At 36.5% G+C, this 18,382-nt stretch overlaps 6 protein-coding genes and 1 non-coding gene across 8 annotated transcripts in view; 5 read left to right on the top strand and 2 right to left on the bottom strand.

Annotated features, from left to right (window-relative positions):
• Nucleotides 1-12,837, bottom strand: part of LOC123310734 (pickpocket protein 28-like) — a 103,016-nt gene extending 90,179 nt beyond the window's left edge. Inside the window, exon 1 of the mRNA XM_044894368.1 lies at nucleotides 12,713-12,837. The gene's annotated coding sequence lies outside the window, so the exon portion shown is untranslated. The remainder of the gene's footprint in view (nucleotides 1-12,712) is intronic.
• LOC123310714 (facilitated trehalose transporter Tret1-like) lies at nucleotides 2,137-9,394 on the top strand. 2 transcript variants are annotated; one of them, XM_044894335.1, is made up of 2 exons: nucleotides 2,137-2,275; nucleotides 7,771-9,394. In XM_044894335.1, exon 2 carries the CDS (start codon nucleotides 7,797-7,799, stop codon nucleotides 9,144-9,146), a length of 1,350 nt encoding a protein of 449 aa, XP_044750270.1. In that variant the 5' UTR covers nucleotides 2,137-2,275; nucleotides 7,771-7,796; the 3' UTR covers nucleotides 9,147-9,394. The 2 variants fall into 2 exon arrangements, with proteins under 2 accessions (XP_044750270.1, XP_044750269.1); XM_044894334.1 differs by lacking the exon at nucleotides 2,137-2,275 and adding an exon at nucleotides 7,121-7,398.
• Trnai-uau lies at nucleotides 2,309-2,400 on the top strand. The gene is given in 2 exon segments: nucleotides 2,309-2,346; nucleotides 2,365-2,400. It is a non-coding gene; the product is annotated as a tRNA-Ile (tRNA).
• On the top strand, nucleotides 3,945-6,983 carry LOC123310713 (facilitated trehalose transporter Tret1-like). The gene is made up of 2 exons (XM_044894333.1): nucleotides 3,945-4,429; nucleotides 5,458-6,983. The coding sequence occupies exons 1-2, from the start codon at nucleotides 4,369-4,371 to the stop codon at nucleotides 6,825-6,827; spliced, it is 1,431 nt and encodes a 476-aa protein (XP_044750268.1). The 5' UTR covers nucleotides 3,945-4,368; the 3' UTR covers nucleotides 6,828-6,983.
• Nucleotides 12,838-13,228: 391 nt separating the features above from the next.
• Nucleotides 13,229-14,438, top strand: LOC123310721 (transport and Golgi organization protein 11). Its single transcript, XM_044894351.1, has 4 exons — nucleotides 13,229-13,366; nucleotides 13,414-13,612; nucleotides 13,688-13,933; nucleotides 14,026-14,438. The coding sequence occupies exons 2-4, from the start codon at nucleotides 13,420-13,422 to the stop codon at nucleotides 14,211-14,213; spliced, it is 627 nt and encodes a 208-aa protein (XP_044750286.1). The 5' UTR covers nucleotides 13,229-13,366; nucleotides 13,414-13,419; the 3' UTR covers nucleotides 14,214-14,438.
• A 193-nt stretch (nucleotides 14,439-14,631) lies between these two features.
• On the bottom strand, nucleotides 14,632-15,221 carry LOC123310724 (nuclear envelope phosphatase-regulatory subunit 1). The gene has a single exon (XM_044894355.1). It carries the CDS (start codon nucleotides 15,063-15,065, stop codon nucleotides 14,682-14,684), a length of 384 nt encoding a protein of 127 aa, XP_044750290.1. The 5' UTR covers nucleotides 15,066-15,221; the 3' UTR covers nucleotides 14,632-14,681.
• Nucleotides 15,222-15,617: 396 nt separating this feature from the next.
• LOC123311090 (zinc finger protein 883-like) lies at nucleotides 15,618-18,308 on the top strand. The gene is made up of 5 exons (XM_044894866.1): nucleotides 15,618-15,839; nucleotides 15,995-16,868; nucleotides 16,921-17,136; nucleotides 17,216-17,467; nucleotides 17,592-18,308. The coding sequence occupies exons 1-5, from the start codon at nucleotides 15,705-15,707 to the stop codon at nucleotides 17,816-17,818; spliced, it is 1,704 nt and encodes a 567-aa protein (XP_044750801.1). The 5' UTR covers nucleotides 15,618-15,704; the 3' UTR covers nucleotides 17,819-18,308.
• Nucleotides 18,309-18,382: the final 74 nt, after the last annotated feature.

Genomic DNA, 18,382 nt, shown 5'->3' with positions numbered 1-18,382 from the left:
AGCCCTCATTTCCGATCCTTCCCTCGCAATCAATTGCAACAAAAGAAAACAAAGGCGGGGGTACATTTTCGACAAATGTACCATCAATTTGGAGAAAGGAAGAGGCCAATTTCATCAGGACGGAGGATGGGTATACATTTAATCATATTTTCCGGGATCTGAATCCTCTCCACTCACCTGATGTTATATCGCGATATTACCAGACAATTCGATCTCTGGAGCAGGAGGATGGTGGCAGACAGCGCAAGGCGTCTGATTGGACAAAGGGCCCCCACTGGGAGACAACAATGCGTGCCCGGAACATCTGCTGGGGCCCCGGGAGTTCAGCGTAGGGGGCGCAAATCTTCAATTTTAACATTTCGCCGTGTTTATGTTCTCGGTGGAAGCTGGCCGGTATGCGGAAGATGTGCAAGCAAATTAGCAATTTCTTCTTTAGATATTTCTGCTCCTTTTGGGGTCGCCTCGAATTTGATTCCGATTTTCGGGCACTTTCAAAGAGAAAAAGATCTGTATGTCGAAGACTCATGGAATGACAGTTTCCATCATAGACAAATAATCTATGATTTCCATAGCCATTTTCTTCGATGACTTGAGTCATAAAGAATTTTCACAAATTCTTCTTTACTTCATGAAACCAAAATTCCTTAACGAGAATGACAACTCATAGACATAGAAATACCGAAGACTCTGTGGTGCACGTGTTGTTCACTGTTCCACTCCGGATTGATCTCACGAGACCTGTTGCCGTTTTCATCCCCATCCGAAATCGTTAGCGAAAGCGGCAACCGCGAAAATGAACCACCGATATAACTTCTTAATTTAATCAACAGGTTTTTAATTGCCATAAAGCGCGTTGTTTTAATAACGGCTGGGGCGAGCTTCTAATGAAACATCTACAGGGGGTCGTTGTATGTTTTTAATCGCCCCCCTACAGGCTCGAATGAAGCCGCGGGACATATTTTCTCGATTTTCAGCTCTTCACTAGCAAACGATCGCAAGATGTAACAAGTTGAACAAAAATTTCGCTGGAATTTAACTAGCGATGTATGGTCCTAATCTGACATTTGAACTGAAGAGTTACTCTTCGGTGAAATACAGTTTGTAAGTTATATTGGCTATATACTCTGTTTTTAAGGTGAAATAAGGAAATTGCCTGTCATTTTCTGCTTCTGTCCTCTCGAAATGATATTTATACGAGAATTGTAAGAAAAAACTCATAGGAATACCTTAATATGAAACGAGGTGAAGTTAGTTATTTTAATTTGGAGACCAGTTGAAATTGGCTGTGTGTGATGACAACTCAGAATGACACTTTTAATGAAATGATAAGAATATCTCATACATTTTTCATTTTGATGAGAAGCCATTAAGCATTGGTGAAATATTGAACGATATAGGTACTTACAGTAACAAATAATCAGTGTTCCATGATAACTAAGGTGATGCTACTATGCAACGGAGGCAGTTCTTTTCAAATCAACGCTAGAATTTTCACTTTTTAAGATCGCACTGCAACGTCCATAGATTGCAATTATTATTAGTCTATGGCAGCGACTCACTATTTTCGTTTTCCTTATCTCTACTCCCCGCACTCCACTCTATGTTGGTGAAATCTATTAGTTATAAGTGTATATTATAACGTTAAATTAAGGTCGTATTTTCTGGCGAAATTTATATTGCCAACACCCGCTGTTATCTAGAAACTAAAATGAAGGGGCGAGTCCTTATGTTCCTGGTGATATTAAAATTGTATTTTGTGATTTAGACGAAATAGTTCCAACTCTCTACCTAACAAAATGATTATTGATTATTATTTAAATTATTTTAATAGGTTCAATCATAGACATTGAAACGATTGATGTGGATTGATGATGAGCACTCAACATTTCTATGGAAAATAGCCGAAAAATATTACAGAGTTCCTGAATAGGAGATTGAACTTTCACATATAGTGCATAGATGGTGCTCGTGTTGAAAAAAATAAAATTTAATAATGTTCTAAAAAAAGTCTTCACGAAGTAGCCACTAATGTTTTATTTGCATCCCTCTTATTTTAAAATTCCGAGTTGTCTTCGAAATTATCAAGTTTTGTCATTCGTGAGAAAATTATAGGTATCTATATTTTCTTAAGTGAGTGAAGTGTATCCTTTATCTGTTAACAAACAAATTATGATGTATCAAAGGAAATTCGATTGAAAATGCATACAAAACATAAATTCCACAATCAATTCAACCCAAATATCTGAATGAGATGAAACTTTCGAGCACGCCCACCGTAAGTATTGTGAAATGTCCTATTTGTCTCAGCGCTCCAGTGGCGCAATTGGTTAGCGCACGGTACTTATAAGTCAGTAAGCGTGAGCGATGCCGGGGTTGTGAGTTCGAGCCTCACCTGGAGCACACTTTTTATATCTCGAATAATTTTGGTCGACACGAAATAGATAAGGGATGAATATAATCTATAGTTAAATCGGAATTTATCGACTTTATAGAGAAGAATCTGTTACTATCTACGTTTTACTAATGAATCTTCTTAGGTGGAATCCTGAGGGACAAAATCATTCTTCTTCATTTTACAATAAGCCTTTACTGTTCCCTGGCTTTGAACGGTCAGTGGAAGGCGATTTGTAAAGATTCATTTCCACATTCAATATTCACACAACGTTTTGTTCGGATCAGATTTTTCATTTGTAAGATGGTTTTTTCAGTGATATGAAGAGGTGTGAAAGTAATTTCCAGATGAATATTTAAATTTTTTTGTCTCGTTCAGTCATTCGATTGAAAAGATTTCAATTGGAAAAATTCAAATAATACTTTACCCCCTTATGGTTAGATATTGCCTCCACTAATTATAAGTTAATCAGATATTAAAATCACATAATCGATGTTAGTGGTAATTACAGAAATAAACTTTCCGTAGGTACATGATGATCCGGTAAAAAATAACCACATACTTAATAAATAATGTGGCATACCTGAGATTTCCATGAGTTTATGATTACCAACTAAAGATCCTTTAAAATGTTGTAGTTTTCCGAATAAACATCCGTAAATTTCTTTATCCCATAGTTTGGATCAGACGAGCTTGTAGGTATATGATAATGAGGACTCAATAAATATTATGTAGAAGCGGACGAGATAAATATTTTAAGAAAATCACAAAACAGGGTTGAAGCAAATAATAAATTATGACACAAACAAGGCGCAGTTATGTGAAAAACTTCAATGTAATCAGAAATTATGAGAAAAAGGATAGTAAAGACTCAAAAAAATCAAAGATTTTAGGATAATTTGATCTTTCAGATTGAAAATAAACAACACATACCTACTTGGAAGAAAATTTGGACTTATTCTGTAAATCATGAAGTCAGATCTGCATTGAAGCGACCATCTCAATAAAAAAAATTGTTTCAACCTTTAATCTTAATTCGGTAGATGACTGTAGAAATGTGCAATCCAAACACATATTACATTATGCACTGAAAAGTAAATATTCATATTTCTATTTTATTTATCTTGTTTCTTTCCAAATCATTTTCAAGGTCCTGCATATTAAGAGAAATTTTTAATTCAAATATATACGATCTCTTGCTTCAAATCCAGATTTTCCACTCCTTCACCTTATTATTACAGAATTCCAGCATAATTTCCTCAGTGACGTATCAAGAATTGGGGGAAGGGACACACGCAACCAGTTTGAATTTGAAAGCAGGCTGAAATATTTGAAAATGGGAAAAAACACTTTGTTCTTTCAAATTTCCGAGTATACTTTCGAAAAAAAATTCATAGAATATAATAAATCATGTGTATGATGAAGGCCTTTCTTATGTTTAAATAATAATAGTTATTTCCGGCTGCTACGCCCCTGAGTTTCACATCTGTAATTCCCTGAATTATACCCCTATCTCTCTCGCACGAACCATCCATCTAGAAACGTAGAAAAGCCGTTCTTCCGTTTGGAAAAAAAGCAAAAATCAACGAACGCTCAGCGGGCCACAACATTTCTCTGAAATTACTGGCTGTGTTAAAAAGTGGCAACTTACATCACGGCCGTGCGTGCGTAAACGTTAAATATACACTCTAGCACTGCGTTCCCGATCGAATCGTTTGATCCAACCATTGTTTCCAATAGAACGAATAATGTGTTAATTAATAAAAATAATAACAATATATCTGCCCGCGGTGTGACCGTTTAAGGACAACAATTTTACATGTGTTGAGACCGCAGAGATAAGGAACTATAGCGGAGTTCTGGTTGGCGCGCCATGAGAGAAGAGGGTAAATCGGTGTGATTTTCGAAAATTCACAGTTTTGTGGTCACGAAGTTCGGAAGGTGTGATTACTGGTAGATCGTCTGCATTCATGTAGATGAAAATGGCCCCCATATTTGCTGGTACTGAAATTGTACAATATTTGGCTGTGTTTTTCGGTAAGTTGAATATTTTTATTATTATCCCTGTATTTTTGTGTGAAATGACGCTTAATTTTACAAGTTCCTTCGAGTGAGATGAAAATCGACATAACTTACCCTTAAATTTAATCAAATCGTGTTTGACGTTGATTAGATTACAGCTTTCCACCAAGATTTTGAGTTATATACTAAGTATGTTCAAATATAAACGAAAGGAAATTGTAATTCTTTAATATTTACTCAGGACCACTCAAGAGCTTATTCTAAAAACGTAAGACGTGTCAGAGAAGTTAAAAGTTCCAAAATAAGGATGCTTTTTTATTTTTTCGATTGTTGATATATTGATACTCGATGAAATATAATAAAGATTAACCTATACAAGGTGATATCAACAGTTAAATCCAGTAGGACATGATGGGTGTCAAATTAAAGAGAAATTGCTCTTGCCTCAATAACCTTAGACATTTTCTATTAATTTATTTCATTATTCATTATTTTATTGAGCGGTATATTATACTACACTCATCAGAAAGAGTTGGTTTTAGCGAATCTAATCAAGTTTTTTTTTGCTGAGCAGAAAACTGAGTTATCTACTAAATAGTGATAAATAGCTGGTGGTGCCCTCTATAAAATACATGGAAAATAATTGTTTCAGAAGGGGTTTTAAAGAATAATTACCAAGGAATAAATTATCGGTGATTTCTGATGGTGCTTCGAAAATAAGATCAAAATAAAAATGTTTCCACCTACTAATTTCTTCATCTTTTACTACCAAAAATCAAAAGATTTCTGATCGAAATTTAGGTACCTACGCATATTTTGTATCTGTTCTGTCTGTTGGTAGTGGTTTAAAAATGCCTAGGAGCTTTTTCCCACAATAAAATCTTCTTCATCGTTCTCTTTATATACTAGATTGCTTCTTCTTCACTCTCTTTCATTTTTAACCTCGTTCATTCAGCAAACTCTCACTTTTCTCCATGTTCACCGACTCTAATCCTTCTTCTGATTCTGACCAGTTGAGAATTTCATGATTCCCTCTTTTGCAGCTTCCCTGAATATCATCACAAGTGGTCTAGGATATGGCTGGCCATCCGGTTCCTTGCCACACCTCCTCAACTTCAACGACACATCGGTCAACCTCCACCTCACACCCTCGGAAGGCTCCTGGGCAGCAATCGGTCCTCTGGTTGGGGCCATCATAGGCTCTCCCCTCGCTGGCATAACCCTGGACCTCGTCGGTAGAAGAAGGATGATCCTCTTCACCTTTTTCCCCTACGTAACCTCCTGGTTGATTGTAGCCTTCACCTCCAGTCCTGAAGTGCTCATTTTCGGCAGGATGATCTCTGGTATATCCGATGGCTGTTTGTTCACCTCGGCGCCAATCTACATCGGGGAAATCGCGAAACCCAAGGTGCGGGGTTTGCTGTGCTCCAGTATACCTGTGTGTTTGATCTCTGGGGTCTTGCTCATCAATATTTTAGAGGCCTTTATCTCGGTCCCAGTATGTGCTCTCTTAGTTACGATACTCCCTACCACTTCCTTCATAGGGATGCTATTCATGCCTGAAAGCCCATATTATCTACTGATGAAGGATAAGAGTGCTGAAGCTCAAGAAACCTTGGAAAGACTCAGAGGCACTGAGGAAGTGGACGAAGAACTCAAGAGGATGAGTGAGGCTGTTAGGTCTCAGAAAGAAGAGAGTAGAGGGAAATTCAAAGACATCTTCACGGTTGCCTCCAACAGAAAGGCTCTCCTAATCATGATGTTACTAAGGGCCACCCAACAATTCTCCGGAATTACAGCGCTGATTTTCTACATATCCATAATCCTGGAAGAATCAGGTAGCCAATACTCTGTTACGCTCTGCACCCTCCTGTTCTTCGCAGTGCAATTGGTGATGTCCATCCTGGGCTCTGCTGTGGTAGATTGGACGGGAAGAAGGATGCTCCTCCTATGGTCCGCATTTGGTTCTGGAGTGGCTCTATTCGTAGAAGGCCTTTATTTCCAACTGGACCAAGACGGGACTGACGTGACCCGATGGGCCTTCATACCCATCACCGCCCTGATAGTTTACGTCATCTTTTACGGGTTTGGGCTTCAGAATATACCACTTCTGATGCTCGGCGAACTGTTCCCGACCAACATAAAGGCTATAGCCTTATGTTTCGGCGATCTTTACTTCGCCGCTTTGGCGTCCATTGTGTCAAAATATTTTCAGGTTGTCAGTACTGATATTGGACCATTTTTCGCTTTTTACACGTTTTCTGCGTGTTGTTTTGTGGGTCTATGTCTGATTTATCTGTTTGTTCCCGAAACGAAGGGTATCACTTTGGAAGAAATCCAGTCGTTACTGAAAACTGGAAAGAAATTCACTAATCAAAAGGATAGTGCAGATAAGGAAGGACAAATGAAATAGTATATATTTATCCCTAACTTTTTTATGTTCAAATTGTAATGTTTTATGTTGGACATTTCATTCAGTTGGTAACTACGTTCGTAGTATAATTAAGTATTGTATAACGAGATGTGTATATTCATTATCGCAATATAGTATAATATAGATAATATTCGATCTTTGTCTATTATTTATATCTGATTTGGGGATGAAATGTTGGAACTTTTCGATCATCAACAGAATTCCAAATATAAAATTATACCCCTGGAACCGCCACTGATGGACTTTAAACAGTGTTATCAAAGTGTGAGTCAAATAAGCTTTCAAATAATTTCTTTACGCGGCCTTCGAAATATAATTGAAGGAAAAGAGACCCATCGATAAACCGAATTTTCCTTGTAAATGATATCAGTAGCCTATATTTCCATTTCTCGTATTGAACCTGTTCGAAATATGTAAATCTATTCACGACAAATTTTTTCATCACTGTTCGATTATGATGAAGTGAATCTTCATTATGTTTCCGCTTCCTATAGCTCGTGAATAATGTTGCCTACGGATAAGATAGTTCAATTTCTGGTACTGTTGTTTGGTAAGCTTCAAATTTGATTTTTTTCGACAGAACTCATCAAAAAACTTTCAAAATGTAACTTATAAGGAATTCTTGTTGGTTCCTATTATATTGTGTATAGAAATTATTCGGCTTAAGTTTTGTTCTATAAATAGTAAAAGCATTCAGTGTGAGATGAATCTAGGTACAAGTACTGTGTGAAACTTGCAATATTTTTCGACAGATAAAGATACACTGAATGATCCACAATATCTCAAGATTCATCATCATTGTACTTTTTTCTCTGGGATCATTTAAAAAGTGTTATAAAAACAAACTCTTCTAAGTACAAAGACATTACTGAGAATGTTGAACAAAGATTCTAGCAAAGATTGACAATATTTCAATTTGCAGGATCCCTCAATGTCATCAACAGTGGAATGGTATACGGTTGGCCATCAGCGTCTTTGCCGCAACTTCTTGATCCTTTGAGGAATGGCACTGAGATCAACCTAACGACATGGCAGGGCTCCTGGTTAGCCATAGCCCCTTTCCTGGGGGCTCTTCTAACAGCCCCTCTCTCATTCTCAGCAGCAAGTCTTCTCGGTCCAAAGAAAACGATAATCTTCACGTTCTACCCTTACATAATCTCTTGGATAGTCGTCGCTGTAGCCAACAGCTTCGAGATGCTGTTCTTCGCCAGGTTGATAGCCGGAATGTCGGATAGCTGCATATTCAGCACGTTCCCAATCTACATAGATGACATCTGCAACACCGGATCCAAAAGAAGGTTCTATTCCCTATACCCGATAAGTTTCGCATTCGGTATACTCATAGTCAATCTGATAGCGAACGTATGTTCGATATCGGACACCGCAATGATAGCTTCGCTCATGATATTTTTATCGTTTTCTGGGATAGTTATCGTGCCAGAGAGTCCCTATTTCCTCCTGACAAGAAACGAACCCAATCAGGCTAGACAAGCGTTGAGGTACGCCAAGAACAAGGATGAAATAGAGGAGGAGTACGAGAAACTAAAGGACCAAGTCCTTTCTAGGGGCGAATCTGAGTTGAGCCTTGAAAAAATCTTTTCGGTACCCATCAGGACGAATCTGGGGATAGGGATGATCCTTGTATCAGCCCAACAGTTATCAGGAATCACACCAATAGTCTCTTACATAACCACAGTTCTGAAAGAAACAGACGTACAATTTTTTTTCGACCCAAGCTTGAGCATCATCCTTTTCGCTCTCCTTTTTTCCATGGCGATGTTCAGCGCCCTCATATCGGACTCGAAAAACGGCAAAAACTTCCTGTTGTGCTCCCTCCTGATGTCTTCAGTGTCCCTAGTGTCAATTGGGCTCTACTTTCAAAGCGTCGATTTCAGAAACGATTTTTCACTCCTCTCGACCATACCCATAGCCGCCCTATTGATATATACCATTTTTTACGGGTTGGGCTTGCAGAACATACCGTACGTTTACATGAACCGGATGTATTCGAGGAATATCAAGTCTAAGTGTCTCGCTTTGATCTACATGTATCTAAGTGTCATCTCTTCTATCGTCTCTGTGTTTTTCACTTGGTTGAATGATTCGAGGGAGATCTATTTGGCTTTTTACTGTTTCGGCGGATGCTGTATCTTGGGTTTTGTTCTGGTCTTGATGGCTGTTCCTAGATGTAAAGACTGGTGCGAAGAGGCTGAATGGTTGTTGAAGGGTCGTGGGACTGGAGAGCAAAATTACGAGTTTTTATTGACCAGTTTTGAATTGTCAGATTTCTCCGAGTGATCATGCGTCTTTTCCTTGTGTAAATATTCGAATTCTGTGATACTTTATCGATAAATGATCGCTTTTCTATTTTTAATCTTATTTTAATTGTTTCTATTCAATTTTTTTAAATTTAATTCAAATAAAAGTTCAATATGTATCTATTTCCATAGTAAAAACAATATTCCTAATTCTGCATAAATTGAATCAAATTGTGTATCTTTTATTATTATAATTATTCTTTTATAAAATACATTTTGAAAGACTAACAAACTGTTTTTTTCTGCAGAAACCCTTCCATTGCTCGATAGGAAAGATCACTTATTTATTTCTGTTTAGGTATTGCTGAAATTCATTTCAATCAACATCAGCTTATTCGAAAATAAAAGAATCATATTGATTTAACAATCTGTACTGATATAATAGATAGATAGTCGAAATTTGAGGCATTTCAGTCAATTTTTCAGCCCATTTCAAATCGAGTCCCAATTAAACTTCGCATTAGATATCATTTCTCACTTTGTGGCGAATGTTCTCTCCCCAAGGCTCCCACATAATTTTCACTGAATTATTTATAGAGCACACCCGAGGGCATATTTAACACGTGACTAACAGAAATGGGGTTATCACAGTTTATCACCATTATTAGATTCTGAAAATTCATTAAGGGTTAAACAGAATGGCAAACAACGGTCTAATAACTCTTTAAAGCCGCGATATATCAATCCCCATCAGTCACTTACCCCAGATTTTCTCAACTTTATCCGCCCCATTACAAGGAGAAGGACGCAGGGCAGGGTTAGGGGCTCTTTTGGCAGTTTAGATTCATTCGTACTGCTTTTTCATAGATTGGGCATGATCTTTGAACGAAATATGCAATTATTGGTATGTTATAATAGGAAATAGTACTTTTAGAGCTCGAAAATCGCAATTTCTTTATTCCCACACAAAATTCTTAGATATTGAAACATTTTGACGGTCAATCGTCTATGCTTAAACGTAGTGGTTAGCTTCTTCTACTTCTTCTTTGTCTGTTTGTGTCAAATCTCCACAGAATACTAATATAATCACTAATCACTTCGTATAGACACAGAGCATCAACCAACAAAACTTGACGAATATTACTAATGCTAGTAAGTCCGCCCCTGTGGAGGAGCATCCTTGCTTCGTTCTCCGTCACTAAAATACACACTGTATAATTCAATTTGGAAGAATACAGCAACAAGATGGGGACACATTTTAATTTCGCTACAAAGGGATTACGTTGAATTAAAATAGCACACGAGTTGGTCCATAAATTTGAGATACAGGGATTTCGCTGAGGAGAAATTATTTTTCTAATCTGATCTGAAGATTTTCTACATCTAATGGATGCAGGTTACATCAGGCGGGATGGAAGTTGGCTGAAGTCGGTTGATATAACCACAACCATATAAAAACCAGGAGCATCCTTTACATTTCTGTACCTTTTTCTTCAATTCTAATTGACAACAGAAGAAAATCTTTTATTTTTCAATGTGCCAATTAATCTGTGCTCCGATTTGACGATTGAAGAACAAGTTTTGTCCACTCTATGACATATAGTTGACATCATTCACAGAAAAAGTTAACCATAGACTCAAAAACAGCACCAGTGAAAACTGTTTTTCTTCATTTTTTTTCTGTCGCTATGTCTATGGTATAAGCTATTCTACTATTACCAGATTTTGTAGATGCACCATGACGTACCTAACACGAATTTGCTTTTCATTCGTTCTGTATGTTTCATTTTACACATATTCTTCATTCAACCATTCGCCTGTCAAACCTTTGATGGGTGAATCACAGATTACAGAAACAGATTGATATTTTTGCCACAGAACTCTTATTTTATCGATCTAGCACAGATGAAATTCCCAAACAGGTAACATCAGTATTTCGGATATTTCAGCATTATGATTAATAACTCTTCTGATGATCCCGGCTATTTTCATGCATGACCAGCATTCCCATGTCGTGAAAAGTGACAATACAGAAGAAGGGACAAAAGGTCCGAATGATTCTTTTCATTCACTTTATGCAACGAATAAAGTCCCCATTGTGGTGATAAATTGTTTTAACTCGCAACATTCTTCATATTCAGACAAGCACAGGTGTAAGCTAGACCTTCGGACAAAAGAATCTCCCAAATTGTTGCGCATTCTGGAAGACCATCTTTCATTTCGCCAGACAGGGTGGCAGCGATACTGATGAATTCAGATTTTTCACATATTTTAAAAAGAACCTTTGTCCGACTTAAATTCAACGGTGATAAGTTGAAATATTCATTAAAATCGATGAAATTCTCATTTGTATTGCACAATGAACTGTAAATGTGATTGATTAGCATACATGAACATAGGAAATTCATATTTGAAAGTTTACTTTCTCAAAAATATGATCTCTCTGGACCCTACTTCAATAAAAATTTTTGGAATCGAGCAACAAAACACAATAACTTTCGAACATCGATCGAAATCAAAATATGGTTATCATAGAAATTTGTCTCTATGTCATCACATGATATAATTGTTCTGTGTTTGCTGTCAACCATATACGTATCATAGAAGAATAAGTTTCATGAATTCAAAGCGCAACCACAAAAAAGGAAACCAACAATAAATATCAACCATAAAGTATTTACAGTACAACTAATATGCAAGGTTTTCCGGACATCAAAGCATATACATATCGTATATCATTCGAGAACCCAACTTGAACCATTCAGAGCAAACCTTATAAATCTGCCTTCGAACAAAACGATAAGTCTTGAATGTGCAAAAGGTCAGCGAAAAAGGATAACCGTGCTATTTGTTGTGAACGTTGTTCTTCGCGCGGCTCGCGTGTTAAAGGATAGTTAATAACTCGGAAACATATCGAACAGAAAACCTTTAATCATGCCGGAATATCTCATTCGGATTCGAGAAATGGGATTACCATTTTTTAAAGCGATTCAATAAATCCTCGAGCGCACAGCAGAAAAAAGGATAAATTGCGTAAGGAGCGAAAGATGTGATGTGAAGAAAATAAACAAACCATATCGATCGTTTCGAAAGAAAACGACGAATGTCGTTTCTGTGACATTGAATGAAAATCCATAGAATACTTGTAGATATCATTTATGTTTTCTATGTGAAAATTGGGAAAAAATTTATTAAGTGCACTGGCGGCAAGGTAAACACCTTGTGAGAATATCTCGTATGACCAGAATGTCGGAAGGTGATTCTCCATACAAATTCCTTCCCGTCCACAACTTTGACGAGACGCGATCACGCTTCTTTAGATTAGTGTTCTATGCTTCGAACCTACGAATTTCTATGGTTTCTAGTTACATAGACATACCAATTTCGAGTTTTAAAAGTAAATAGAATCTCCAAATAATACTCATGAAATGTTCCAATGCCTGTAATACCTAAGTAATCTGTAGAAAGGAGAGTTGTCCTTTGGACCTTTCGTTATCGATGGAGAGTACCTAATACATAAGTAGATATTTTCTATGACTACAAATAGGTCCAATAACTGATCGAATTCCGAAATCCCTGCGGATGAATAGCGTTACAAAGACTTACTGTAATCCTCTTCTGATTGAAACGAACATTCGATGTTCAATGTATACGCTACATAACAACTTTACGAGATTATGAACCAGTGTTGGGACCCCGTGACAAGCAGAACACGACTACGATGTAATATGGGGCGGAAAAACAGCAGATTAATCGCTGGGGATTTACATATATTTCGGGAGGATTTAATTTCTAAAGGGGATTGGGTGAGGTTCGAAAGTTAATGAAACTTTTCTATTCTAATTTTATCTAACTTTGTGTTCCTATGCAAGCATACTATGAAATGCTCAACTTCTTAGAATATTTTTTTTTCAAGTGATTATCCGGTAGCTCGATATCCTTTCTCATATTCATTCATTTAGATATAGGAATGAAACTTATTCGAAAAAGCTAAATGAGTACAAAATTTCTGGTTTTGAAATTCATCGTTTCCAAATTGTTTCAAATTGTTTTTAGCGCTAGTGATTCTAGTGAAATTTTCCAGCGTAGTTCTAAAATGCCCGTGAGTTGTGACATTTTTAGATTATTTTCACCTCCTGCGTCAAAAATGACTGTTGTCAGCTGGCAGATTCAAATAATGTCGATAAGAACCAAATCAGAGCGGAAATAAATGTATAATTGGCAAACTACACGAATTTGATTAAACGAATTTTCCTTCTGGTGAGTAAAATCAGATAGGACTTAAATATACTCATAAGGTTCTTCAGGTAAAAATGTCTGCGAATGCAAATCTTCTTCAGTTTGAAGATGCCTTTGTTACCGATATAAATCAGCAAATGAAAGTACCGGATAAAATAAGCTTCAATCAAGAGTCCAACGGTATTCCCAGGGCAGAATGGATGAAAGAAAGTATAAATATGCAAGTGCCAGAAAGAATTCTTGTTGCCGGTCATCATCAACATGTTGGTTAGTTTATCTCAAACAATAACTATATCCTAAAACTGTCATAGTTTGATCTTTCAAAACTCGATTAATTTTCAGGTACTAGAGCTCCTCCGAGGGAAATAGCTTTTGACAAAAGTATTATAGTAACAGAGCCTTATCCTGGAGATGTTCGTGTGGCCACTCCTCCTCGAACTTTAACCCTAGATAAATATCCATTTCCCGAATTCCAAGATCTTATGCAAGAGGAAGAAGCAGAACCTTTCATAAGCAAGCCAAAAAATAACTATCCAAATGATACAGATTTCATTGTAAATAGTAGGGCATTAACGCCACCCATTGGAGGTAATGATTTTGCGTGGTGCCTTTTTATTGGGAATAGGGTTTTGGCTTGAAAGCTTTATTTAGTATATTGGTCTCAAAAACAAAACTTTTAGGTGGTGGCGATAATTTAACAACATCAGATGAGATCCATCATTTACGTAAACAAATGGTCAAATTAAATAGACGTGTCATGTCTTTGGAGATGGAAAATATCAACAGACTACAGAGGGAAAAATTTGTTCTAGGATTTGGTGTCGCTTACTTCCTATTCAAATTCATAATTTGGATGAGTAAAGATTAGAAAGTGAAGATTCAGTGCAGTGGAATCTAATCGATCTACAAGTCTTAAATTTTTTGAAACTTGTATGTTGATTGTACATCGTCCCCTGAGAATGTTGACTACTTAGCATTAAGAAAAAATTTCTTTTTAGCTATATGTATTATTATAGTGATTTGATTGAATTGGAACTGCTGTGTAATGAAATTTTTGGAATTTGATGATATATACCATATTTCCGAAAAAATATTTTATTCTGTTTATTTGAAACTAGTTTCTGCTACAGGTAGAATGATCTAAAAGGATGAGTTTTGTTCATTCATTGCTCATACATATTTGTAAAGCTGTTTTACTCTAGTTTCTCCTAATAAGAGATACATACAACTACAAAATAAGAGTTCTATCATTTTGTAGAACCAAACAAGAGCAAGAAAATGATTCTGAGTAAAATATTTTTATTTTTCTAAAACATTTACAATACTAAAATAGTATTCAAGAAAATGTAGTAGGTCTTGGCCTTAGAATTAATTTTCCTGTATCATCACAAGACATATTGAAATCACTCAAAACCTCTCTAGTTCTTGATGTTATTATAGAAGCTGCAACTACTCTCTTCTGAACTCCCAGGAGTACTATGATTAAAAACATCAATGTAGCTAATATGAAGAAAGGGTGATTAGCTAACGATTGAGAAAATGGTACTACTCGAGTTTCAGGATCCATGAGCCATTGTCCAGCTCCTACAGCTACACAAGCTGAGACTACTATCAGTACAATCCTCCATCTAGTAGTTGAGGGATGTAAGCAAGCTATTACTTCCGTGAGTCGCCTTTCAAATGCTTTGAGATCATCACAGTTTGTTTGTTCTAAAGACATACTCCTATATGTTGCAGTGTTCGAGATTGTCAGTGTTTAATTTGGTTCATAATAGATTGGGTTTTTGCTATCATTTCTTATATTTCTGAATAACTTCCTCTTTCTGTTTTTGACAACTAGGAGCACAGAGCCAGAGATATTTTTCTAGGTTATTTATGTTGCGCCAGAGAGTTTTATTAGTTTATTTTCTGTGCCTGGAACCAGAGAAAACTATAGACCACATAACACTATCAAAGCAGAAATGCTCTGTGCTTCTGCAGCGAGATGTCTCTGGTCTGGCTTTCACAGAAGAACTCTTTCAAACGATTTGTGGAAAAACCGAACGAAGCAACTATAATCTCTGGCTGTGGTCCGTATATACACTTTGGTTACTTCTGGTTAGTAAGTGGGCGGTCCGTATATCTCGAATTCCTGATAATTTGGTTCAATATCAGTCACCAGACTAACCGCTCTGGTAACTTTCGGTTACCAAATGTGTATATACGGACCATACGCTCTGTGACTAAAGAACACAGAATTTCGTTAGTCCGTTTCTGTTCGATGTTCTCAGTCTGTGATTCCTGAACATTTTGGGAAGCGAAGCGTTCTGAAATAATTCCATCGTTTCTCAAAAGTTGTTCACAAATCATTAAAAGAAAAATGGATTGTTTACTAAACATTTGTCGGACGTGTTTAACTGAGCAGGGAGAATTTCAATCAGTTTTTATTTCTGACGAGTCCTCTGGATTGAATATTCACCTAGCCGAAATGCTGATGGCTTGTGCTTCCATACAGGTTGTGATATTATAACGTATTTATTGTAAGAGAAAAGTTCTTCAGAGAATGCTATCATATTAATTTTGCTCTTGTATCATACATATATATAGTATGTTGTCCAATTTACATTTTCTCTGCAAATAAGTAGTAGAGTAATACTGTCTAATTAATAGGTAACTTTTGGAGATGGCCTACCTGAACAGATATGCAAAGGATGTGCTGATAAAACGGTCTCTTTGTTTTTATTCAAGATAAAATGTGAGGAAAGTGATTCAAGATTGAGGAATCAACTCGGAAAGTCACCTTTAAAAGATGACTATGCCTCATTACCATTTGATAATATTTCTGATACTAATGTTATTGAAAAATCTCCATCGTGTTCTTTACCAGATATTGATGTGATCAATGATGATGAATTATCTTCTCATAATGTCGATCTTGATACCAAACCCCAACTATTTGGTGATGAATCAGAAGAACTAAGTAGAACTCAGGAGAGTGATGAAACTAACAAAGTGAATTTTTATAAATGTATGTTATGTCCTAAAGTGTATAATAGATCCTCCAATCTGATAAGACATGAAAAATTCCACTTGAATGATCAAATGTTCAAGTGTGAATTATGTGATAAGAAATTCACGAGAGAAGATTTATTAGAGAGGCATAAGTTAGCTCATGCAAAAAAGAATAACCAAGAACTTGATCGATATAATTCTGACCTGAAGGACTCTACCAAAGAACTTTCATCAGAATCTGATGATCAAAATGAAAGTAGCACAACCAAAGAGAAAAACCTGTTTGAAGAAACTAAAGAAATTAAAAAAGAAGAACAACTAGACGTTGAAGGTGAAGATATGACTTGTAGAATTTGTAAAAAAAAATTTGTGAAAGTTTCCCGGTTAAAGAGACATTTGAAAACGCATTCTGCAGTAAAACCATTCACTTGTCAGATTTGTTTCAGAGGATTCGCCAGGCAAGAACTTTTCAAGAACCATATGAATACACATAGTGGTAATAAACCCCATGTCTGCAGTATTTGTAAAAAGGGTAAATTTTCAAGAACAAAAAGTGTTCAACTTTCTTTATTCAATGTTTTTAGGCTTCAACCAGATTTCTAATTTAAAAGATCATATGAGAACGCATAATGGAGAAAAACCGTTCCTTTGTTCCACTTGTGGAAAGGGATTCAATCAGTTGGGAAATCTTAGACAACACACGATCAGACATAGTGGAGTTAAAGCTCATATTTGTAGTATGTGTGGAAATGGATTTGCTAGTAAAGGGGAACTCTCTGCTCATCTTCGAAAGCATACCGGTAATATGAAATTGAAGCATCAATTCTTTCAAACAAGGGAAATTAATTTTTGCACCCAATAATACATACATTTTTGTAGGTGCCAGACCATTTGTGTGTTCTATTTGTCAGCATGGTTTCACCACTTCCAGTTCATTGACAAAGCACAAGAGAATACATTCTGGAGAAAAACCATACGAATGTGACGTTTGCCACATGAAGTTCTCTAGGAATGGTATTTTATCGAGACATAAGAGGATACACACCGGGGAAAAACCTTATGTTTGTAATTACTGTTGTAAAGCCTTCACTCAGTCCAACGACCTCAACTCTCATCTTAGAATTCACACAGGTAAAAAAATTAGAATATGTTTTATGATTGGTGCAAATACAGGTAGAAGGACCATATTTGATTTGGAAAAAACGATTTGCATGGATAACTTGAATGGGATAAGATTAATTGTTCCTTATTTCAGGTGAAAAACCTTTCATCTGTGATCAATGCGGTCAAGCATTCAGGCAGTCATCTGCTCTTAAAACTCACAAAAGAACTCACATAGAATTCAAACCGTTCTCAAATTCCGATAGTGAAGGAAAATCTTTGGTCCAAACGAAGGATGAAAGGAAGGCTTTCCTTGAAGCGCGATTCGATTTTGAAACAAATACCTGGACCTACATAAAAAAAATTGAACAGAATGTGTGACCAAAGCCTACCATGTGAAATGGTTCTGAGAGGGAGATTGAACTTAAAAATTCCAGAGCAGAAGAGTTACAGTTCACATAAACTTTCCAGTTCTTTTGCGTTTTGTTCTGGGATGACAAGGTCTTTATATGAGGTTAGATTTCTTTTGGTAATCATTACTGAGGTAACGGTTACAAATCGAAGACTAAAATCGATATAATGAAAACATTTCACACAACTTTAAATGTTTTATTGTATGTAGCTACTCTATGTGATGATTAAAGGTGTGCATTATGAAGCTAACGGTGCTTTACAGTCGAGGGTTGGGATGCCCGGGAGTGCAACTCTTTTAATTTTGACTGTTTCATTATGCAGTTTCCACTGGTATCTGGGCCTGGAGGTCCAATATGCGTCCCTGGGATATCACAAAACTGACTGGATAGCACCTTACACTTGTGAGAGGAATATTGTACAATTTGTACTGAATTTAAAAATAAATGATTAAAAATTATGCTCTGTGATTCGAAAATAATCCACCCCGCTCTGTAATCGGTGCAACTCAGAGAATCTCGTCTCTGTATGGTG

The sequence above is a fragment of the Coccinella septempunctata genome, chromosome 4 (assembly GCF_907165205.1).
Source record: "Coccinella septempunctata chromosome 4, icCocSept1.1, whole genome shotgun sequence".
Taxonomy (NCBI): Eukaryota; Metazoa; Arthropoda; class Insecta; order Coleoptera; family Coccinellidae; genus Coccinella; species Coccinella septempunctata.
This window is presented reverse-complemented; position numbering and strand designations above follow the sequence as displayed.

Coding starts and splice junctions, on each gene's coding strand:
- LOC123310713 (XM_044894333.1), top strand. CDS start 4,369: ATGAAAATGGCCCCCATATTTGCTGGTACTGAAATTGTACAATATTTG. Junction 4,430..5,457: donor ATATTTGGCTGTGTTTTTCG/GTAAGTTGAATA, acceptor CCTCTTTTGCAG/CTTCCCTGAATATCATCACA.
- LOC123310714 (XM_044894334.1), top strand. CDS start 7,353: ATGTTGCCTACGGATAAGATAGTTCAATTTCTGGTACTGTTGTTTG. Junction 7,399..7,770: donor ATTTCTGGTACTGTTGTTTG/GTAAGCTTCAAA, acceptor TTCAATTTGCAG/GATCCCTCAATGTCATCAAC.
- LOC123310721 (XM_044894351.1), top strand. CDS start 13,420: ATGTCTGCGAATGCAAATCTTCTTCAGTTTGAAGATGCCTTTGTTACC. Junction 13,613..13,687: donor CGGTCATCATCAACATGTTG/GTTAGTTTATCT, acceptor ATTAATTTTCAG/GTACTAGAGCTCCTCCGAGG. Junction 13,934..14,025: donor ATTAACGCCACCCATTGGAG/GTAATGATTTTG, acceptor CAAAACTTTTAG/GTGGTGGCGATAATTTAACA.
- LOC123310724 (XM_044894355.1), bottom strand. CDS start 15,065: ATGTCTTTAGAACAAACAAACTGTGATGATCTCAAAGCATTTGAAAGG.
- LOC123311090 (XM_044894866.1), top strand. CDS start 15,705: ATGGATTGTTTACTAAACATTTGTCGGACGTGTTTAACTGAGCAGGGA. Junction 15,840..15,994: donor TGGCTTGTGCTTCCATACAG/GTTGTGATATTA, acceptor TCTAATTAATAG/GTAACTTTTGGAGATGGCCT. Junction 17,468..17,591: donor TCATCTTAGAATTCACACAG/GTAAAAAAATTA, acceptor TCCTTATTTCAG/GTGAAAAACCTTTCATCTGT.